Source organism: Lethenteron reissneri, chromosome 32 (genome assembly GCF_015708825.2).
Source record: "Lethenteron reissneri isolate LAM-NWPU_2019-01 chromosome 32, ASM1570882v1, whole genome shotgun sequence".
Taxonomy (NCBI): Eukaryota; Metazoa; Chordata; class Hyperoartia; order Petromyzontiformes; family Petromyzontidae; genus Lethenteron; species Lethenteron reissneri.
The window spans coordinates 459,722-481,770 of NC_083810.1; the positions used below are offsets into that span (position 1 = coordinate 459,722).

General features: G+C 48.8%; 1 protein-coding gene across 5 annotated transcripts in view; it reads right to left on the reverse strand.

Annotated features, from left to right (window-relative positions):
• The window catches only part of UFSP2 (UFM1 specific peptidase 2), a 67,609-nt gene that overhangs the window by 41,200 nt on the left and 4,360 nt on the right, over positions 1 to 22,049 (reverse strand). For 4 of the 5 annotated variants that reach the window (XM_061563672.1, XM_061563675.1, XM_061563674.1 and 1 more), the window contains exons 2-4: positions 7,796 to 7,874; positions 5,692 to 5,875; positions 3,819 to 3,879 (exon numbers count right to left, since the gene is read on the reverse strand). In XM_061563672.1, coding sequence (XP_061419656.1) covers positions 3,819 to 3,879; positions 5,692 to 5,875; positions 7,796 to 7,874 — 324 coding nt within the window. The remainder of the gene's footprint in view (positions 1 to 3,818; positions 3,880 to 5,691; positions 5,876 to 7,795; positions 7,875 to 22,049) is intronic. The other variant, XM_061563676.1, reaches the window with a different exon arrangement.

Consider the following 22,049-nt stretch of genomic DNA (forward strand, 5'->3'; position numbering starts at 1 on the left):
AACCGAACCCCCTTTGATGTTAATGCGTGTAGGGGTTTGGCAATTGTTGCAAAGTCGGCGACGAACCGTCTGTAATATGACGCGAAGCCGACGAAACTCCTGACCTCTCCCACCGTGGTGGGAGTTGGCCAGGAGCTGACACACTGCGTTTTGGCGGGATCGGTAGCAATACCCGAGCGCCCTACGATGTGCCCCAAATAACGCACGGAATCGCGTAACAAATGACACTTTTGGGGCTTGAACTTCAAATTAGCAGCCCGCATCTTTAGGAAAACCGCCCGCAACCTCTGGAGATGTTCGTCAAAAGTTTTAGCGAAGACAATAACATCATCCAAATAAATCAGGCACGACTCCCATTGCAATCCAGCCAAAACCAACTCCATCAAACGTTGGAAGGTTGCCGGCGCTGAGTGTAAGCCCATCGGCAACCGGTTGAATTGGAACAGGCCGTGCGGTGTATGGAAAGCAGTTTTAGGTTTCGATTCATCATCCAGAGGAAGCTGCCAGAATCCCGAAAGTAAATCCAGCGTGGAGAAAAATCGCGCTCCCGCCAAGGCGTCCAGCGATTCGTCCATCCGTGGGAGCGGGTATGCGTCGGCAACCGAGATTTTGTTAAGGCGCCGAAAATCAACGCAAAACCGCAACGAGCCGTCCTGCTTTTTAACCAGGACGATCGGCGCTCCCCAAGGGCTGGTAGAGGGAGAAATGATGTCGGCGGCTAACATGTCATCCACAGCCAATTTGACATGGTCCTTTTCGGCAGGACTCAACCGAAACGGATTTTGGCGAATTGGCGCGCTGTCACCCGTGTCAATATGGTGACGCAGCAGATGAGTGCAACCCAAATCATATTTATTTCGACTAAAAACGTCGGAAAATTCCTGCAGTAGTGATCTAAGCTGTTGGCGCTCTGAATTTGACAGGTCCGTCGATCCCGCACAAAGCGCGTCGAGCCACCCGTCATCGCTGTCCGAATGTGGGTGCAGTCGGGTGGTGGTGCCGACATGATTCGCAACTGGTTCCTCGCAGGGCATCGGCGTCGCGTGCGCAAGCACCGTCCCTCGAGGAACCACAACAGGTTGCGATCCCACATTGAGGACCGCGATGAAAGGGTCCCCATCTCCCCTCACAACGGTCAGGGCCGGAATCAAATGCGGTCCACTAACCCCGGCCCTAGACGGTCCCAACAGGATCCCCTGGGCCCCGATACCCTCTGTGAAGGGCCGACGAAGTTTTAGAGGTACTAACATCTGAGCCCCCGGCGGCACACGAACGGTTTCGACGACGGACGCTGGTATAGTTACGAACGCCGTCCGAATCACCGAAGGGGAGGGTAAAAACGCCATGCGCCGTCCCGACGGAAGCTCAATACATCCCTGGTCTATTAAAATACGGATCGGCATTTTACCCAAGAAGTCCGTCCCCAGCAGGCACGGAACCGCCAGTGAGGAGGAAACAAAAATCGGGCCTGATAATTTGATATCCCCGATACAAATTTGCGCTCGAATTTGTCCAATAATACCCAGGGAGCCCCCATTCGCCGCATAGAATGGGACATTAACTGGTAGTAAGGGACGGCTTTGGACAGGCAAAATGTTGTAAATCAATTCGGAAATAATGGTCGCCGATGCCCCCGTGTCAACCAGGATGCGTACCTCAACCCCGTCAATAAGTCCCACGACGGCCGACGACCCTGACGATGCGGCCACAACGCGATGGGCCAACGCGGACCACTGCCCGGGCTCAATTCGAGTCCCCACAGTGGTACGCGCCGGCCCGTCGCGATGCGATGTCGTCCCCCCATTCGTTGCGATGCGAGAGTGTGCGACAGGTGTGTGTGTTGGCCAAACATGTGTGGTGTCGCGACTCGCCGGATCATGCTGATGAAGCTTGGGAGGAGGAGGAGGCCCGGCGTCCTGGCGAGGCGTCGTCCCACGCTGTCGGGGAGAGCGGCATCCCGAGGCGACATGGCCCCGGACGCCGCAGTTGAAGCAGCGCGGAAGCGGCGGCGGCGATGACGGACGGTCGAAGCGGCTCGACCCATCCCGGCCCGGCCGTGCTCCCGTCCCCTGCTGCCGACGGTGGTTGACGGCGAAGACCTCCTCCGCCGGGAGGGTGGCTGCCGCCACCGCACGCCCAGCCGCTGCCCTGCTGGCCTTCCGCCGCTGCGACAGCAAGTTGGCGTGGAGGAGTCGCGCCGCTTGTAGAGAAGTCATCTCTGTATCCTCCTGTGCCACGACGGCGATGTCCAGGTCGTCTGCTAGCAGGAGGATTTTCTCAGTTACCATGGCGTCGACCCCGTCCTCGTCCATGCGAGGAAAGGCTGTCTTGGCCAACGCCAGGAGGCTTGTTCTGTAAGCCAGCGGCGACTCCTTCGCGCCCCGCTGGCGGTCGTAGAACTGCTGCCTACACTCCGCGGAAGGCCCGTAGACTCCGGCCAGCAGCTGCAGCGCCATCGGCAGCGTAGAGCGCTTCTCCTTCGGCGCCGATGTGAGGGCGGCGAGCGCGTCGCCGTCGAGGAGCGCCGGCAGCGCGCTGAGAGCTTCAGCGTCTGTCCATTTGGCCATTTCTTGGTGGGCGAGGAAGCGTCTTTGGAAGCCGCCCCAGTCGCCCTCTGCGCCCACGAATTCTTTAAGCGGAGGCAGCCTTTGGTGCAGCGCAGCGGTTGCCGTGGAGTCCCGTGGGCTGCTGTCTCCCCGACTCGGCTGTGTCTCGGCGCGAACGGCAGATGGTATCGCCTGTCGCAGCCTTGATGACGCGCCCTCCTCCGTCGTTGACGCGGCAGCCCCAGCGCGGCCGATGTCGGACCCCAGGTTGAGGTCGGCCACGCCCTTAGCGTCGATGGCGGGAAATTCAAAGTTTGAATCTTCGGAAATGGCGGGAAGGCGCTCCGGACGCCGGCTCCCCTCGCCCCGCGGTGGACCACCAGCCCCCAGCCGTGTGATGTTTTCTAGCGTGGCGGCAGCGGCGTAGAGCAGTTCAGCCAGCCTCTCGTGAGCCAGCCTCAGGTCGTCTGTCCGCGGCTCCTCTTCATGCCGACGCTCCGGTAAGAACGCGTCCGGCCCCGGCTGCACGTTGTCTTGTTGAGCCATCTCGGGCTCGACAATTTCGGCGGCGTCTTCCATTTGCTGTACTTTGGCTCGAGCTGATTGGCGCGTGTCCATGTTCTTAGTTCTTCTGACGCCAGATGAAGTACTCTTGAAGACGCGTGGACACCGTAGTAAGGCACACGTATTTATTTACACAATGTCTTACAGCACTGAGGGATGTATCGGCCCCCTCACCCGTATAACTGGGAATTCACCTCTAACTAGCCTTCCTAGCCGAGTCCTCCACTAACGGGCTAGGGGAGGCTGTCTGGCCCGACACTGGTCAGTCGGGCTACGGTACCCGGAATCCCAGAGGACTAACTCTGGTTCCGGGACCACGCCACTGGCTCCAGCCTGCGCTGCCCTTACAAGGGCGGCGTCCCAGGGGAAGTCCAGGGCCTATCTGGCCGGTCTTCCTTCTTCCCTTAACTACTCTAAGACTTCAACCCCGAGCTCTCTGGCTCATCCCTTTTTATACCCCCCTAGAGGATCGAAACCCCCCTCACGCCGTCCAGTGCGGACGTCGTTGCGGGCACCACCCCGTGTGCTCACGGAGTCCCCGCCCACTGTGTTTGTTATCCGTTAGCTCCCATGCAAACAGCCCTACACAAACAGCCCCTCTGTAACAGCCCTACAATATAAACAGAGAAACAACATACACAGGATGTAAACTTCACCAAGAACATGATCTCAACAGCAAATTTGCCAAGCACTGGTCATACAACTCACCTGTTGGATCTTTCTCTCTCTCCTCTTGCCTTGCAGCTTCTTTTGGGTCTCGTCAGCATCCCTGCCCAAACACGATTCACTCTTTTGTCTTCACAAGAGAACGTTCAGCAAATGGGCAGATGCTCTGTTTATCACTTAATCTGACCTTTCTCACTGTGATTTACTGCTCAAATTAGCATGAAGTTGGTACTCATCTCACATTTAGAGCCCTGAGCCAGCAGTGTATTTTCTCCACATTTCTATGGTGGGGGACAGTCTATCCATAGGATAACCACTGTTGACTTCCCCAGAAAGTGGTGTTTATTTTGCCCACCCTGAGGTGCTCACCGGTGAGCCACCTGACCTTACTGAAAACAACTAAATAAGCAAGCAGACAATATGCCTCCTTCACATATCTGTCTCAACATAAAAAAAGTTCCATATTTTTTTACAAATCCTATCGGCCATACGGCCTTCTGGGAATTAATTGTCTGCAGCGTTGGTTCAACACAAGGTAAACACTCGACCAGTTTCAACAATCCATGTCTCATCAACGGTCAGGCTTGCTTAAACCAATGCTGCTCAACTTCCAGATACTGTAGATGTTTATTGGCCAAGATCCTCTCCATTAGGCCCTGTTATTGAAAAATATCAGCAGGCAGTATTCAAGTTGAATTTGCTCAACCAGGTGAGAACGTTCTTCTTCTCGGCCTTCCTGCCTACACCTTCACTCTTCTCCAATAACAGATACAAAATGCCTTAGCCTGGACCAGTTTTAACCTAACCCACAATTCCCAGACTTCTTCTCTACTTTCCCAATGCCACTGGCCACCTGCCTACTATCACTGTCTGTTTTCATTTCTCACTCTAGTCTATAAACCCCTTCATGGTCTTGTCCCACCTTATCTTGCTTTTCTCATCTCTTACTACTGTAGTGACTTATATGGAGTCACTATGGTGTTTAGCACCAACTACTGTAACAAGAGTGGAATTGTACGTCTTGAGCCTCTCTCTGGCACCAGAGTGGATGTGGCATGGAAGTGGGCCCTAGGGGGCATAGTTCTGGTGAGGGTCGGAGAGAGAGCAAGTGAGAACATAATACTCTGTGTGAACCCGAGAGGGCACGTGACGGGGGCAGGGTAGCAAGAGGGCTCGAAAGGGGGCTCGAGGGACACGTGATATGGCCCAGAGCCTTCTAGTAGGATCTAGAAGGGGGCGTGGCCGAGGGCGGTGCGAGACCACGCTCGGGAGCATCAAGGGAGGTCCCGAGAGCGATCGAGGCTCTCTGTTGGAATGGAACCCGTCGGTGCTACGTCTCTTCGATCCTCGGTCTTCGATGTTACGCTCCACATCGTGGGTCAGGCAGTGTGATACTGACTGACCCGGTAATGTAGTTACCCCATTGTGGTCTAGTTAACCGTGTAGTTATCACATAAATGTAAAACCAGTGTACGTTATATAGTTACCCTGTTGGGGTGTTGTAATAAATGTGTTGCCTCCAAGAAAAAGTGTGTGTGTTCAACACTATACTACTGTTCCATCCCATCCTCTACGATAGGATGTGTAAAAAATACTACTCTACTCAATGACTAGTGTAATAGTGTCATGCGCCCACATGGGCGTATGACGCCATTGCTTTGGCCGAAGTGGAATGAACACCAAGTTTTGGGCAAACCTCTGATCAAATTGCTGATTTTCTATACAGCGAGTCCCTGCTAGCAATACACATTTACACTTGAATTTTGCTCAAATTGGATCATCTTTACATGAGTTATCGTGACCCAATTTTACAGTCGGATAGACAGAGCTAATGCATGAACGCATTCAACATTAGTTGGAAAGCGGTATTAATAAGAGAATGTGCAAGAAGAGGACTGGTGAGCGCCTCACTAACGTCGAGAACTGCAGCAGGACGCAGCATGGAGTGTCATCCTTGAGTTGGTCGGGGAGGGTGGAGGTTCCTGCATGAGGCCACACGAACGCGGCACTCTTCTCCACGCGCAAAACCGCTGATGGAGAAGCCACCTTCTGCCGCAGCCTCTTCATTGCCTGCACAATGGCCTCCTCGATGCTGTCATCTGCAACAAGTAAGCGGGTCCTTGTGAGAACACCACGATGCCACACTGCAATGACAACTGCTGAGGTGTCTGTCAGGCTTCGAGGAAAATTAGAATGCAGGCAGTTCCCCGCATTAACGTAACAATGGATTCTTGGAAACCCTATCGTCGTAAACCGGATCATATTTTCCCCATAAACAGTAAAAAACAGTAGCAACATTACTTGCCAATGTGTTTTTCCCATTTATTAGCTCTTTAATGGGGTTTAATAGGTAAAAAGCCACAAACACACTTTAGAATAAAACCAAAGTTCCACACCAAGTCACATCCCAAACCAGACTACCTCTGCTCAAATGTTTGGAGTCGTGTCGGAAGATGCGTTGTAAATCGGAGACTGCCTGTATATTTAAATGCAATATTTTTTGGTATTATTATTACACTTGTTTATCCAGAAAAGTTTTGCCGAGTCTCAAGACCCGTCTTCAGGGAGGGTCCTGTCAGTTTTCATAGAAGAGGGTAATATTGCTGCGTGTAATCCCAAGTGAGCAATTTGCAGGAAATTTTTCAGCATTATGACATTTGGATAATACCAGGTACATTGTGTCTGGGAAGAAAGTGGAGAACCTGGAGCAAACCCACGCAGAACAGGGGGGGGAGTTTGCACCACCCCACACCTCAACTCCTGCAACGTTCCCGTCCATCTCACTTGTGCTGCCGAAGAATGTATTCTCTCTTATGCAAGCACTGCATATCCAGTTGTCTCCTCTGAACACACTCCCCAATTCGCAGTTCAGTGTGCCACAGGACTCTCCACCATGATCTATATCCATGGCCATCCATAGAGGGGGTGCGGGGCCCGGGCAAATCACACCGTGTGGGCCCCCCGTTGACTTCAAACTAAACCGGAAGCATTACATCTGACACTGCGATGGGGCCAAGTGAGGAGGCCCCCAATGCGTGGGGCGCCACGATGGCAAAATATTAACTACATCGCCTGGTATACAGGAGGTCGTGGGTTCGATGCCAACCCTGACGCCTGCATATTTGGAGTTTGCGGCGTATCTCTCTTTGTGGTCACGTGGATTTTTCTCTGGGTCCTCTGGTTTTCCCCTCCACATTTAGAAACATGCGTTTTAGAGTAATTGGCTGCTCAAGAAACCGGGCATCCATCCAGACAACCTTGGAAATATATCGACCCACAACAAACCTCTACGTCCTCTGATCACAATCTCCGATATCTCCTAAACTTTTGCCTGCACATTAGTTGGATCTCGCCTCAATTATTACACCTCCGTCCTTTTCCGATCTTCATCGAGTAACCTCATGAAACTCGAACGGTCGCAAAACAATCTCACCCGCGTCATGCTTCGCTAGATTCCTTCACCTCTACCCCACTGGCTTCCCATCATCGCCAATAGTAGGGTCGGAGAAAAGATACCACCTCCAAAGACCCCACGTATAGCCTTAACAGACTGTTTGGGCAAGTGCTGTTATCGAGCACCTATGAAGGCCGATACGGCACACGAGAGGGTGGGTGGTGAACGCCACGCCCGGCCGCTTTTGTCTCCCCAGCGGCGATGTTTACACATCGCACCAGGTAGAGTACTCATTTGAGGCTGAGTCGACCTAGAGGAGGCCCAGGACCGGTTCAGATAATTGTCACTGGTTGTGGCCGTGAGCCGAGAATCGAACTTGGGTCATCGGGTTCGTAGCGCAGCACGCTAACCGTTGCGCCACCGATCTCGGTCGTTCCCCGCATCTCTCTCCTCTACCAGTCGCCCTGCACAACGCCTCACAACCTCCTCTCTATGCCAAGCACCTTGACTGTCACGGCCAGGTGCCGTAACACAAATTCATCATGATGTCTTTTGATTAAAACGCAAATGATTCTCGCGATTAACTGGTAATAAAAGTCACCAGGGTAGTAACCATCAGAATTACCTTTAGTGTCACGGAACACGATATCCAGGTCCAGGCTGCCTCTCAGTCGAAACAAGATGTCACTGCCGTCCAGCACCACCTGCGGAAGCACAGTTACCTAGTGCTGCATACAGTACTGTATACGTGTGTGTTGGCACACACACACGTATACAGTACTGTATATGTGTGTGTGTTGGCACAGTAGGGGACACAGGTGGTGCACCTGCCAGTCATCTCAGTGAACCCATGGCACCTGGGTCTGCCCCGTGACCTATCAGAGAGCCTTGGACACTGCACGTGGCCTCTGTTGTGTATATGCCCCCTTTTTATTTTTTTTAAATATTTTTTTTTTAAGAATTATTCTGCCAACATAGATAATATCGTTTTTTTTAATAGACGCGGCCACGTGGGAACGAACACGCCCCCACACTTCCACAGAGGCCCCCACACTTCCACAGATGCGCGCATACCTCATTTCAAAGGAAAGAGGACATGAAAGGGGGGGCAATAAGGTAATAAAAAAAAAACTCCCCTAAATTCACACAAGAGGAACAAGGGAGGGGGGGAATTGCAGGCGGGGGGTTGCAGAACCAGGAGACACGGAGGAAGAGATAATTATATTCTTAACAAAGAAACAGCATCGACGACAAAAAGCACAGATGGGTCCTTGAACCATATTAAATACACAAGTTACCAACTTAACCATAAAGATTAAGCAAACAGTATCCATCCTCACTCCAATTGAAAACCAGACGACAAGCAAAACCAGAATCGCGACCCATCATTGTTAATAAATACTGACATTATTTACCTTTAAAGAATATCTACACGGCCGGGCCGAAGCATCAAAGAATAATTATGGCATCGATTTCGCTCCAAAACAAAATTCCTAGCCGGGATATCAGATCAAATAATCACAAGAAGTCAAATAATAAGTACGGAATTAAAGTAGAAGAGGAATCAAGGGCGGAGAAGGCTCTCAAAATTAACCAAACACAACACCCATGGGAAGCGAGCAACACGGCCGCCTTTGTCTTTCCGAGAGGATCACGACACACAGGCACCAAGCCAGGAAATGACACCCATAAAAGTTGGGGCAAGGGCTCAAAGGGAATTAACACACGCCTTCGAATAAATAAACACGCCGGGTGCTCCCACCGTGGAAACAACCGCCTTTGTCTTCCCACAACACGGACAGCAAAAATTGCACAAACCAGGAAATGACATTTCCATGGGAGATCGGGTCACGATGAAACATCGTGAACACTGTTTCGGCATAACCAAGCAGCAAATAAGTCGCATTTCAACTTCCAAACCAAACCAACTTAAGCTGTGTGAGACAAAGGATGTGATCCCAGAGCAAGGGAGTGAATAGTTAAGCTCGCTTAACGCGTAGGTTTTCGCGACAAATGTTATTCAGTAACAAAACATGGATTCGAATGTTTTTTTTTTAACTCAACGCGAATCATCGGTCTGGCTAATGGATAACTTCTGAAGCAGCCGACACGAGGCCCCCACCCCCTTTCTTCCAGAACGACACACACAGCTGTGTCTTCAAAGCTAATAAACACACGGACAAACACGCACGCGAAACACACGAACGGACACACACACGGACGCAGATGGTCCACCCCCACAGGAAGGTTTTATGACACAGCTTTTGAACAACTCGGGGAGCCGAGTGGAATTTTCCGATATAAACCGAAGGAAAATCCATACAACTCAGATCGACAGGGGCTTTGGCCTCCATCACAGTTCGTCAGGGGCTCTGGCCCCCATCACATATCGTCCGGGCTTCGGCTCCAACACACATATCATCCGGGCTACGAGCCCATCTTCGGCTCCACCACAGATCTTCACGAGCTCCGGCCTACATCTCATCTCGTCTCCGGGCTAAGGCCCCACCAGAGTTCTCCAGGGCGACAACCATCTCTCCTCGTCGCCGCCAACGAAGAAGCTTTTCGTCATCCAGAAGGACGAGGATCGCGCGGTGCCGAGGCATCGCCTGCCGCGCACGAGTGTACGAGCCAGGCGCCCTTGCCGTGTCACCACGCCGAGGTGCATCGCCTGCCGCACACGAGTGTACGAGTCCAGCTCCCCTGCCGTGTCGCCACGCCGAGGTGCATCGCCTGACCACGCAAACGAGCGTGGCCGCGCGTCAGTCATCGTACGGGGTCAGCCAAGAAAGGAGTCGGAAAGCGAGCCGCTCACCCTCTCACCGCAGCTGCGCAAGCCAGAGGGTCCTTCTCCGAAAGTCGTTCGTACCCACAACTTCCCCCACCAATAGACCCACACACGCACGCATTGACGCCCCACTCACCTGTGAGACTATCCCATCTAGTTCACCCTTACCATCGTATCAACCCTAGTCAATTATCAGAAGACTGATTATCAACTACATGAACCATCAGCTGGCCATGCGGAATCGCGGCCCATCGAGTGATTAAGAGTCCGTCGGTTATAAGAGTAAAGTTGTTACCGTGTCTTTCCCTTGTTCCGCTCATCACATAGGCGATCAATAGACTCGTCAAGGCAAACTCAAACTCTCGGAATCCTCATTACGAATCGACCGAACACAGAGAGAGAATATCTTGTCAAACCAGTTTCCTTTGTCCCAGAGTCTCGCCGAAGAATTAATTACAACAGAGCCAGATTCGCTCTCGCGCCCACACGCCCTCACCCACCATTGTATCAAACATTCCGTTAAAAAGGATTTTAGACTTGCCGATGAATCTATTGACATATACTTTCGCCTCTGGGATACAATAAGTGCTTTTTATTACCGCCATATGAAGTGTGTCATGCTTGTTTTCAAACTCGACCAGTCGCCGATTGTGATCAATACATGGGCGAACTAATGATGCCTGGTAGAAAAGTAGAGGTTACAATTGATAGAAGTGTTTTTAGTCATTCAGTTCGTTAAATGCATAAGTGTTTATTCATTCATTTTAGTCAAATGCATAATCTCGTAATTGCATAAGAGTTTGGTTATTCATATTAGTTAATGCATAATATCGCAAATGCATAAGAATTTTTAGTCATTCAGTTCGTTAAAAGCATAAGTGTTTATTCATTCATTTTAGTCAAATGCATAATCTCGTAATTGCATAAGAGTTTGGTTATTCATATTAGTTAATGCATAATATCGCAAATGCATAAGAATTTTTAGTCATTCAGTTCGTTAAATGCATAAGTGTTTATTCATTCATTTTAGTCAAATGCATAATCTCGTAATTGCATAAGAGTTTTGGTTATTCATATTAGTTAATGCATAATATCGCAAATGCATAAGAATTTTTAGTTATTCAATTTAGCTAAATGCATAAGTGTTTATTCATTCATTTTAGTCAAATGCATAAGAGTTTTCGTTATTCATATTGCATAATTGCATAATGTCACAACTGCATAAGTTTTTGTCGTTCATATTAGTTAATTGCATAATCTTGCCCATGAATTATTGACGCATGTTTGACCTGCATGATAGAATGTCACGTGCTTGTTAGAATAAAATTGTAATCCAGAAGCATATCGAGTGTTCCTTCCAAGTCCATGCAAAACTGTCTTATTCTTGACAACTGTATCCTGTGATGAGATATGAAAATGGAGACCTAAAATATTATAACACACACTAGGATAATCGGTAAATGAATCTATGATAATCGTGTTATCCTGATTGATAACCCTGGATAAACGAAACTAAGCAAATTATCGTAACTGCACACATTAACATAATCGCAAGCCTCCGCATAAATTACTACGATTATCATAATTTATGCATATAATCACACGCATTATCATAATTTATGCGTATTAATACACACACTATCATAATTAATGCGATTTGCGCATTTTTCGGAAAATTATTAATTTTTATTATTTTCATCAAATTTCATAATCACAACACATAAAACATAATGGGTGGCCCGTCCGGGATCTCTCACAGACAGTGTTTTGCATGGATGATGGAATGAATCACTTCGCGTTAACCAGAATATCAGGATCGAACATTGCATGGTAATTGTGAACGGGCGGAAAACAAAAAACGCCCTCTAAGGTTAAAACCCAGAATAGCAGGTTAAAACAGAGACAGTGGAATTAAGATAATATCGTATCAAACCAATTGCATCCTGTGATAAATGGTGTTAGAGGTACGCACTCCGAATCGGAAAATAACAGAATAACTCGAGTCAAACTGACTACATTTTCTGATACAACTGTTACAAGTACTCTGAAAAGGGATGTCAGGGCAGCTGACGCCACGCGAGAAATGTTAAGGCTAAGATAAATTCTCGAGTCCACGAAAACGGAATTCGACTCACAAGGTTCTAAGACTGGTACCCAAATGAGTGACCCCAATAACGGGGATCAGTCCTCCCGAGGGACGACGGACTCACTAGAGGAAGATTATCGGGAAATTGTGTTGCAACGCACAGGCCGGACTGCCACAGAGCAGGATAGGCATAGAGACGTATGGGAAGGGAGCTGTATCGACGACATTAAGATACACCGAACAATACTTCTGAAGGATTTGATAAAATGTGCCAAAAGCGAACATGATGTGAAAATTGCGGAAATAGCGAGATTAGACTCGTATCTCCTCCGACAAACAGACCGAGAAAGAGCCTGGAATGAGGAAAGATATGAAAGGGAAAAAATTGAAAAACGGAGTATGCAAAACGAGGTAGAACGCCTCCAAGCCCGCCTGGATGAGCAGGTACACTACCTAGAGACATTGGCAAAAACCACAAATGTTGACACACAGCACACAAGCGGGATCACCAGCCTGTCACACTTCGACCCACGGGGGTGCAATCCTGGGACAGATCACACAAAAAGTATGGGTATCGATCAAAATATCCGTCACAAAGAATACCCCTCACAATTCGAGAGAAGGGAGGGAGACATACAGACAAAACAAATTGAGACTGACGACCCCAAAGCTGGAGGGAAAGGAAAAATAAAAAAAAAATTGGCAGGATATGCAGTACAAATAAAAACGGAGAAAAAAGAACACGAGCAACTCGAAGACAGGGATCACCCACCACAAAGACGCACACTGCGCAAATATGACCAACCGGGTAGTGCAGACAGCTCGCCAGAAACACACGCGACACGCACACACGACCAACGCAGAACCAACCACAGAGATCACTCACCACAAAGACGCACCCTGCGCAAATATGACCAACCGGGTAGTGCAGACAGCTCGCCAGAAACACACGCGACACGCACACACGACCAACGCAGAACCAACCACAGAGATCACTCACCACAAAGACGCACCCTGCGCAAATATGACCAACCGGGCAGTGCAGACAGCTCGCCAGAAACACACGCGACACGTACACACGACCGACGTAGAACCACCAACAGAAATCACTCGCGAGAGGGACGCGCACTACGCAAGCATGACCAACCAGATAGCGCAGACAGCTCACCAGAGAAACACATGTCACGCAAAACCCACAAAAAAAAACCGACCCGCACCACAGACGACAGCCACAGTGATTACGACAGTCACGACGCACGGCACCAACATAAATCAAACACCAGGCTAGGACATCGGAATCTAAGCACCTCGCCGAACAGACACCACACCCATGGTGGACGGCGTGAAGGCCGAGCTCAGAAACACTCACCACATAGGCACGAATCAAGAAGACCACGCACGCCAACACGAGACCAACATAAGAAACACAAGAACAAGCCAAGAGACAGACACGACTCGTCAGATAAAGCGAAACCACGACACAGACAAAGGAAACGCGATAGCAGCGACAGCAGAGACGACTCGAGTGAGCACTCCTCGGAAACCGACGCCACCGATGATGACCAACACTCTTTCAACAGTAAAACCATCAAGCTAATGGACAAAGCGCTCGTGAGGATTCCCTATTTTGATCCACAGAACAAGAATCGAGATATACACATTCACATCGCTATTGTAAGACAGGAGGCTAAGATCCGGGGTCTGGGTAAGTCAGAGGAAAAAGCCTGCTTATTGTCAAGAAGCTTACATGAACATGCCAGACCATGGGTAGCCTCCCTGCCACACAGAGTCAAGAACGATTTCAAACAATTAAGCCAGGCAGTAATTAAAAGATTTGGGGAATACTCCACTCTATCTGAAGGGTTGAACGCGGCAAAACTAATGACGCAACGTGCAGACGAAGACCCACGAGATTACCTCCTCCGACTCAAGAGAGCATATTACGCAGGCAATGTAGACAACGCCCAGGAAGAAGGGAAAATATTAAAAGTGATGTTCTTCCAATCACTGAGGCCAGAAATCATGAGAATAGTAGGAATGATGTTAGACCCCGAAACGGCCTCCCTACGCCAGATAGAAAGCAAGGCCCACACGGCCTGGGTGAACGGCCGGAGGACAACCAACATAGTCAAAACACATATCGTCACCAAGGATAAAGAACGCCTCGACCTAGAGGGAAGCGAACCCCCTGAAAACAACAGCAACATCACACGGGACGAACATGGAAAACCCCAGGAGAGGGCGCCAAACCGACAAGAACCAACATCCACCGGCCAACCACTGAACAATGGATCTAAAGACGAGGCAAGAGTAAGCTGGCACCCGCGACAACCACCACCAGGGAATGCCGACACAAGCGAATCCTGGAACAACCACGGGGGGTGGAGAGCGAACGATGGACCACCCACACCCCGGGGAGGCCGACGCCCACCAAACCAATCACCATACCGCCTCCCACTGCCATCTTCATTAGCCATAGAGCATAGACCACCACCAACCAACTGGAATCGATATGCTCACCACATCCGGATGGAAAGGGAACCCCTAGAGAACAGGAAGACTCCCATGCAAACAGCAAAGGCAAGGACATCAATAGAACACATGCAGGAAGAGGACGCACCCAACGCAAAGATAGCCCAAGTGAACATCGGAAGCTCAAGAAACCCCGAAGCAGCCACTGAGGTGATACCCGAGGGTAGAGGTCACCATCTGGGAGAACTAATTCCTGTAGGACCGGGCGGACGAGTCCACTTGGAAGTAAGACTTCAAGACACTCTGACCAGCCAGGGCCTGTGTGATACCGGAGCAGAAATATCAATGATTTCCGATCACCTATTTGGCGAACTCCAGACTGCCCTCCAGCGGAAAAATGAAGCACTACAGATGATGCCAAGTAAGCTTACCTATTCAGGATGCGAAGGGACCCACATGCGACCTTTGGGCAAAGTCATGATGAAGCTCACGTTCAACGGGATCAACATGAACCATCCACTATATGTCGTACAATACCCAGGAAAAGAACTGATTATTGGGATCGAACTACTGAATCGGCTAAAACCCATTGTGAACCTTGGATCCCGACAAATCTGGGCACAATCAATACCGGAATGGCCTAGAGATCCAGAGGACGAAGAAGAAGAACGAAGCCCCACAGGAACCCAGGTGCTAGCACAAGAACTCAACGACCTGCCACCGACAATCAAAGACAAAAATAAGATTTCGGCTGAAATACGTACCACTCAACTGATAACCAACGAACGGGAAAAGGACCTTAATGAAGCCGACCCACGGCCGGTTTTTCCGAAGGACCATCACTCCAGAGAATATCGACAGCCCACTAGTGGCCAAACAAGTGAACAGGAAACAAAGGGAGAGCCCAAGGGCAAGAGCTCACCCCCTTCGAGTGAAGCAAAGGCGATCCAGCCACCACTAACACAAAGAAAACACCAAACTGAGCCGCCCGAAACCACGAAGGCCCTAGATCCAAACCAAGAGAAAAGAGTCCTTACAATAGAAGAACAAATAGAACAACAAATTGAAACAGCAGACGCCCTAGAGAGCGACACTCAACGAGACGAGCTACGACAACTGCTCCAAAAATACAACTCCCTGTTCTCCAAAGACTCCTATGATTGTGGCAAAACCGACCTACATGTGGTATCTATTCCCACACTGGAGGGAGCACCAGCGGTATACGTGAAGCAATACAAGATTCCACTGGCCGCCTATGAATCGATCCAAGAAACCCTAGAGAACCTACTCAAAAAGAACATAATCCGGGAATGCAACTCGACCTACAACTCACCCATTTGGCCAGTACTAAAACCCACGGGAAAATGGAGACTCACGATCGACTACCGACAACTCAATAAAACAGTTCCCCTATCTCGATGGCCCATGGCAGAAATCGACCACGGTCTCAACCAAATAAAAGGCGCAAAGGTACTCACCACAATGGACCTAGCAAATGGCTTCTGGACCATGCCAGTAAAAGAAACCGATCAATACAAGTTGGCCTTCACCTTCGACGGAATACAGTATACTTGGAATCGCTGCCCGTTCGGATACTCGAACTCACCTGCAGACTTCAACATATTCCTCCACAAGGCGATGGGCGACGCAAAAGAGCGAGGCACCATCGTCTACGTCGACGACATACTAGTCAAGGACTCCTCATGGCAAGAACATCTCAAGAGCCTCCAACATACCCTTGAACAACTAAAAGAAGCAGGAGCAAAAATCTCGATACAAAAAGGGCAATGGGCACGGAAAAGGGTTGACTATCTTGGGTATCAGATTGGCACTGAGGGATTGCTACCCCAAACAAACAGAATCGAAGCCCTCCTCGCACTCAAGTCGCCCAACACAGTCACGACCCTCCGGAGTTTCTTGGGAATCTGCAACTACCTCCGACAGTTCGTGGACGACTATGCAGGGATCACTCGACCCTTAGTCAAACTACTACAAAAGGACGAGCCATGGGAGTGGGGACCAGAACAGGAAGCTGCAGAAAAAGAATTGAAACAACAGATCACAAGAGCATCCTGCCTAGCCTTTCCCGAGAAAGGAAAGGAATACTACCTAGAGACTGCCTACTCAGACCACAGTATCAGCTCGGTACTGTACCAGAGACAAGAGACAGAGAAACAAATTATTGCCTATGCCAGTAAAGCACTCCGGGGAGTAGAGACAAAATTCTCCGAATGTGAGAAGGCAATATTCGGAAACATCTGGGCTATACAACATTTTCGGAACTTGTTGAATGGGGAAAAGATCATCTTGGAAACAAATCATGAATCCTTGGCGTATCTCAACAGCAAGAAGATTCGGGAGGGCCGCGTGACCAGCAGCCGAATAGCCAATTGGGCACTGACTCTCCAAGGTTTACCAATCACAGTAAAATACGCGAAAAATAAGAAAAGCCCAGTAGCCCAAGGACTTGCCGATCTACACGATTGCACCCTAGAGACCGTAGGAGCACACGACGTAGGGGTACCTCCCGATGACAGCCAGCACCTCCCCTTTGACAAAGAAACATGTGCCAACATACCAAAGGTGTACATCGATGGATGTGCCAAAATGAAAGAAAACAAGCTCCACGCCGGAGCAGGAATCATGTGGGAATCCGGACCACTCACAGGTATCCAAGAGGGGTTCCAGCTGGGACCGAAGTCAAACCAGTATGCAGAGCTAGCTGGGGTACACATTGCCCTCCAAATGGCAGCCGATAACAAGATACAGACCATGGTGGTGTGCACCGATTCTGACTACGTACAATACAGCTTCCTAAACCACCTACCCATATGGAGGAAAAATGGCATGAAGAACCATAGGAATAGACCGATCCACCATCGAGAACTGTTCGAGGCCATAGACACTATGATCCAGCAGAACGACATGAAGATATTTTGGAGGAAAGTAAAAGGGCACTCCAAGATACCAGGCCAGGAGAAGGCGGGGAACGACCGAGCAGACGCCCTAGCAAAACTAGGAAGCTTGGAAGGCACCCCCTGGAAACTAGAAGACCAACCCAAACCTAACAGACTAGAAGAGCCGACGAACTCAGACTCTGTCGTTATAGGGTTGGTCACAAGAAGCGGGAAGAACTCAGCAGAAACTGGGACCAGAGCTCACTTGAGCAATACACAGCCTCCCGAAGACCTGATCAGAATGCAACAAGAGGACGAAACAATAAAGACGCTAGCCGACCATATCCAGGATCCGACAGGAAAACCAATCACGACAGACAACCTGGACAACAACAAGGAACTCGAGACCATGCATAACCAAGTCAGAAGATTTTCAATGCGGAAAGGGCTACTGGTATACACAAACGAAAAAGACGGAAAAACCAGATGGGTAGTTCCTTTGCAATATCGGGACACAATGCTACAACACGCCCACGATGAACCATGTAGCGGACATCGGTGCGAGATGAACACAGGACAGATGTTGCGACAGGTGGCCTACTGGCCCAAAATGGGTGAAGACGTACACAAGCATGTGTCCAACTGCCTCGTGTGTTGCAAATACCAACCAACGAACTCACAACACCGAGCACCCCTACAGAAAAGGGGGACAGACTTCCCTTGGTCTAACCTACAAATCGACTGGATAGGACCTGTCAACAGATCAACCAAAGGAAACAAATACATGCTGACTGTAACCTGTGCCTTTTCCAAGTGGGTGGAGTGCTTACCAGCCCCCAACAACACCGCGGAGACGACAGCTACCCTACTGGTCAACCAGATATTCAGTAGATGGGGCCTACCGTCAACCATCGATTCTGACAAAGGAAGCCACTTCACAGCCGATGTAATTGCAGAAGTGTGGAAGACATTAGGAGTAAAAAGACAACTACATGTCGCATACCACCCACAATCCTCAGGACAGGTGGAAAGAGCCAACAGGACCATTGTGAGCCTCCTAAAAAAATATGTGTCCACTACCGGACGCGACTGGGACACAAAACTACCCCTAGTATTGATGGCCATTAGAGCCACCCCCAACCGGGCGACAGGCAGGACACCCTTCGAGATCATGACCGGAAGACAGATGACCCTTCCAGTACACCTGCTATACGTTCCAGTGGAGGACGAGGTCACGACGGCAATGACACCGACGGAATACATAACCGGATTGAACAGCCACCTACAGAACACGTTCGCGATGGTCAGAGACAAATTGCAAGCCGAGGCTCAAGGGAGCAAAGCATACTACGACCAAAAAGCTAGCCATGCAGAATATCAGCTAGGAGATCAGGTGTTGTACCTCAATTACGAGAAAAGAAAACAAAAATGCAGGAAATTCCTCCCTTCCTGGACAGGACCATACGAGATTGTTGACAAAATATCCCCAGTCGTGTACCAATTAAAAATTACAAAGACGGGGAGGGAGCAGCAATACAAGTGGGTACACATCAACCAAATCAAGTTGTACCCTGTGCAGATGGAACCAGGGAAGTAAATGTAACGGTACAATAAAAGGGGGGAAGAAACTAAGGAGTGGGGATATCACATTAAAACAACGTATAAATGTTTTCCAGGAAATGGCAGCCCTCCTACTCACGCTCCTGCTAACGTGCATCACCAAGCTAGAAGGCAGCCAAGACCTACTCAAGCCAGGACCAGAATCCGGGGTGATGCTGAGAGATTCTTCCGGTTTCCTAGTAACTGAAACGAAAATAGTAACCCAACAAGTCTATGTTACATTAGACCCTGCCCTGGCAGTAGAGAGACATTTCGGGAAGTTACCATCCTCGGCCACCACAGAAACCATAGTTTGGTACCATGGCTTCCTAAAATACAGCCAACTGAATATCAAAACGATCCTGGAGCAATTACAGAGAACCATGATACTTCCCCCCGTCACGTTCAACACCACACGGACCAAGAGATCGATCGGCCTGGGAGTGGCCTTCGGAGTCCTGTCCGGCTTTAGCTCCCTAATCACATTAGGAGTATCTATATCCAACGCCGTGAAAATTGGACACCTCACGCAAGGCATCGAAAACCTACAACTCGATATGCTGCAAATCCGCCGACAAATCCGTCACCAAGAAAAAAACTTAATCGAAATGGGTTCCACCCTTAGAGACACCATAGTTCTGGTCAACCTACATTCAGCCATGTTGAACTTAACCATCCAAGAACTGGGGCATACACTCCGAGACCTATATGAAGACGAAAATCTTCGACAACCAATCCAATGGGTAATCCAAGACTTGTTGCGTAGCATCAGCGGAAGCATCAGTGATCTAATCCAAGGTCAAATTCCCTCGTATCTGGTAACTCCAACGCTGATACAAAACGTGCTACAAACAGCCTCCCTAGAAAGAATCAGTACAACACAAGTACAAATTGCATTTAACATGGGTACAGCCACACCTATATATGTGAACCCCCAAACCAGACAACTGGCGTTCCTGTTAAACTTGCCACTAGTCAAACCCGAACAGGTATACCGATTACGAACAGTATTAAATGTGGGTACATGGAGAAATGACATTTACTCCAAAATGGAGACACCCTCCGTAATAGCCTACCAAGAAGAAAGCCCCCTGAAATACCTAGTACCCGACCTAACCATGTGCCAGATAATGAAAGACGTCCATTGGCTCTGTCCAGGCAAACCCTTCCTAATCAATACAGCTGAAATAATGTGCGGACTGGCGACCCAAAGCCTCAAAGAGACCTGCAAGTTCAAACTAAGTAAACCTAAAGAAAGAACCGAAACAGTGGCCATGATAGCTGATGCCCAGTGGCTAGTCAGCACGCCTCTGGATACAGCAACCATTTCCACCGATCGACATTCCGTTACCATGAAAGTTCCGATACCAAGCCCTGTCGTGCTAGTCACGGTACCAAAAGGAACATTCGTACACATAGGGGATAAAGTACTATATAATCTGGACAAAGGCCTACATCAAGCAGATGTAGAAACAGTAAACATATTCAGGAGCCACAAGTTTGAAATAAGCAACGCCCTGTCGAACCTATTAAACAGTAAAGAATTCCACACCGTGAGACTAGCCATCAGTGATTCAGAAATTAACGTCACTGACCTCACCTGGGCAACCGATGAATTCGGACACCAGCGAAATCAACAGATGGGACTGGGGATCACCGGAGCAACTGGAATGATCATACTAGCCATGGCTATCCTAACCCTAGCATACCACGTGTCCAAGATGAATGCCAAGCTTAAAAGACTAATCGCAGGCACAAAGCACATACCGTTCGAGCCCAGGAACAAAGGAGGAACCAAGGCCTAAAAAAAAAAAAAAACAGGAAAAGGGGGAGGGCAGGTCAACTGACAGAAGCCACAGTAACCGCAACCCCTAGGAAACGTAACCAGTAGAATGTACCTTTTTTTTTTTCTCTCCCTCCCTCTTCCTTACTTTTCTTAGCTTATTTCAAATATAACCATGTTAAGACTGTGATACTTGCGCGCGCGTTGTAAGAAATAACCACCGAAACCGCTACCAAGCGTAAAAAAAAAAAAAAAAAAAAAAAAAAAAAAAAAAAAAAACAACATTTATATTCGCCGTAGTTATGATGCATGAGAACCGATGTAACTCAATATCGATGTTCAACGTGTTGTTTATTTTCTTTGCTTATTTCAAATGTAATAAGGTTAAGATCGTAATACGTGCACGCGCGTCGTAAGAATAACCGCCGAGAGTAAGGGCGGCTGATGGGATTCATGACAAAAAAAAAAAGGGGGGCATTACTTTGTTTGAAAATTCGCCAGTGGCCAAATCGACCCCTGATAATTTTCAAAAGGGCGGACTGTTGTGTATATGCCCCCTTTTTATTTTTTTTAAATATTTTTTTTTTAAGAATTATTCTGCCAACATAGATAATATCGTTTTTTTTAATAGACGCGGCCACGTGGGAACGAACACGCCCCCACACTTCCACAGAGGCCCCCACACTTCCACAGATGCGCGCATACCTCATTTCAAAGGAAAGAGGACATGAAAGGGGGGGCAATAAGGTAATAAAAAAAAAACTCCCCTAAATTCACACAAGAGGAACAAGGGAGGGGGGGAATTGCAGGCGGGGGGTTGCAGAACCAGGAGACACGGAGGAAGAGATAATTATATTCTTAACAAAGAAACAGCATCGACGACAAAAAGCACAGATGGGTCCTTGAACCATATTAAATACACAAGTTACCAACTTAACCATAAAGATTAAGCAAACAGTATCCATCCTCACTCCAATTGAAAACCAGACGACAAGCAAAACCAGAATCGCGACCCATCATTGTTAATAAATACTGACATTATTTACCTTTAAAGAATATCTACACGGCCGGGCCGAAGCATCAAAGAATAATTATGGCATCGATTTCGCTCCAAAACAAAATTCCTAGCCGGGATATCAGATCAAATAATCACAAGAAGTCAAATAATAAGTACGGAATTAAAGTAGAAGAGGAATCAAGGGCGGAGAAGGCTCTCAAAATTAACCAAACACAACACCCATGGGAAGCGAGCAA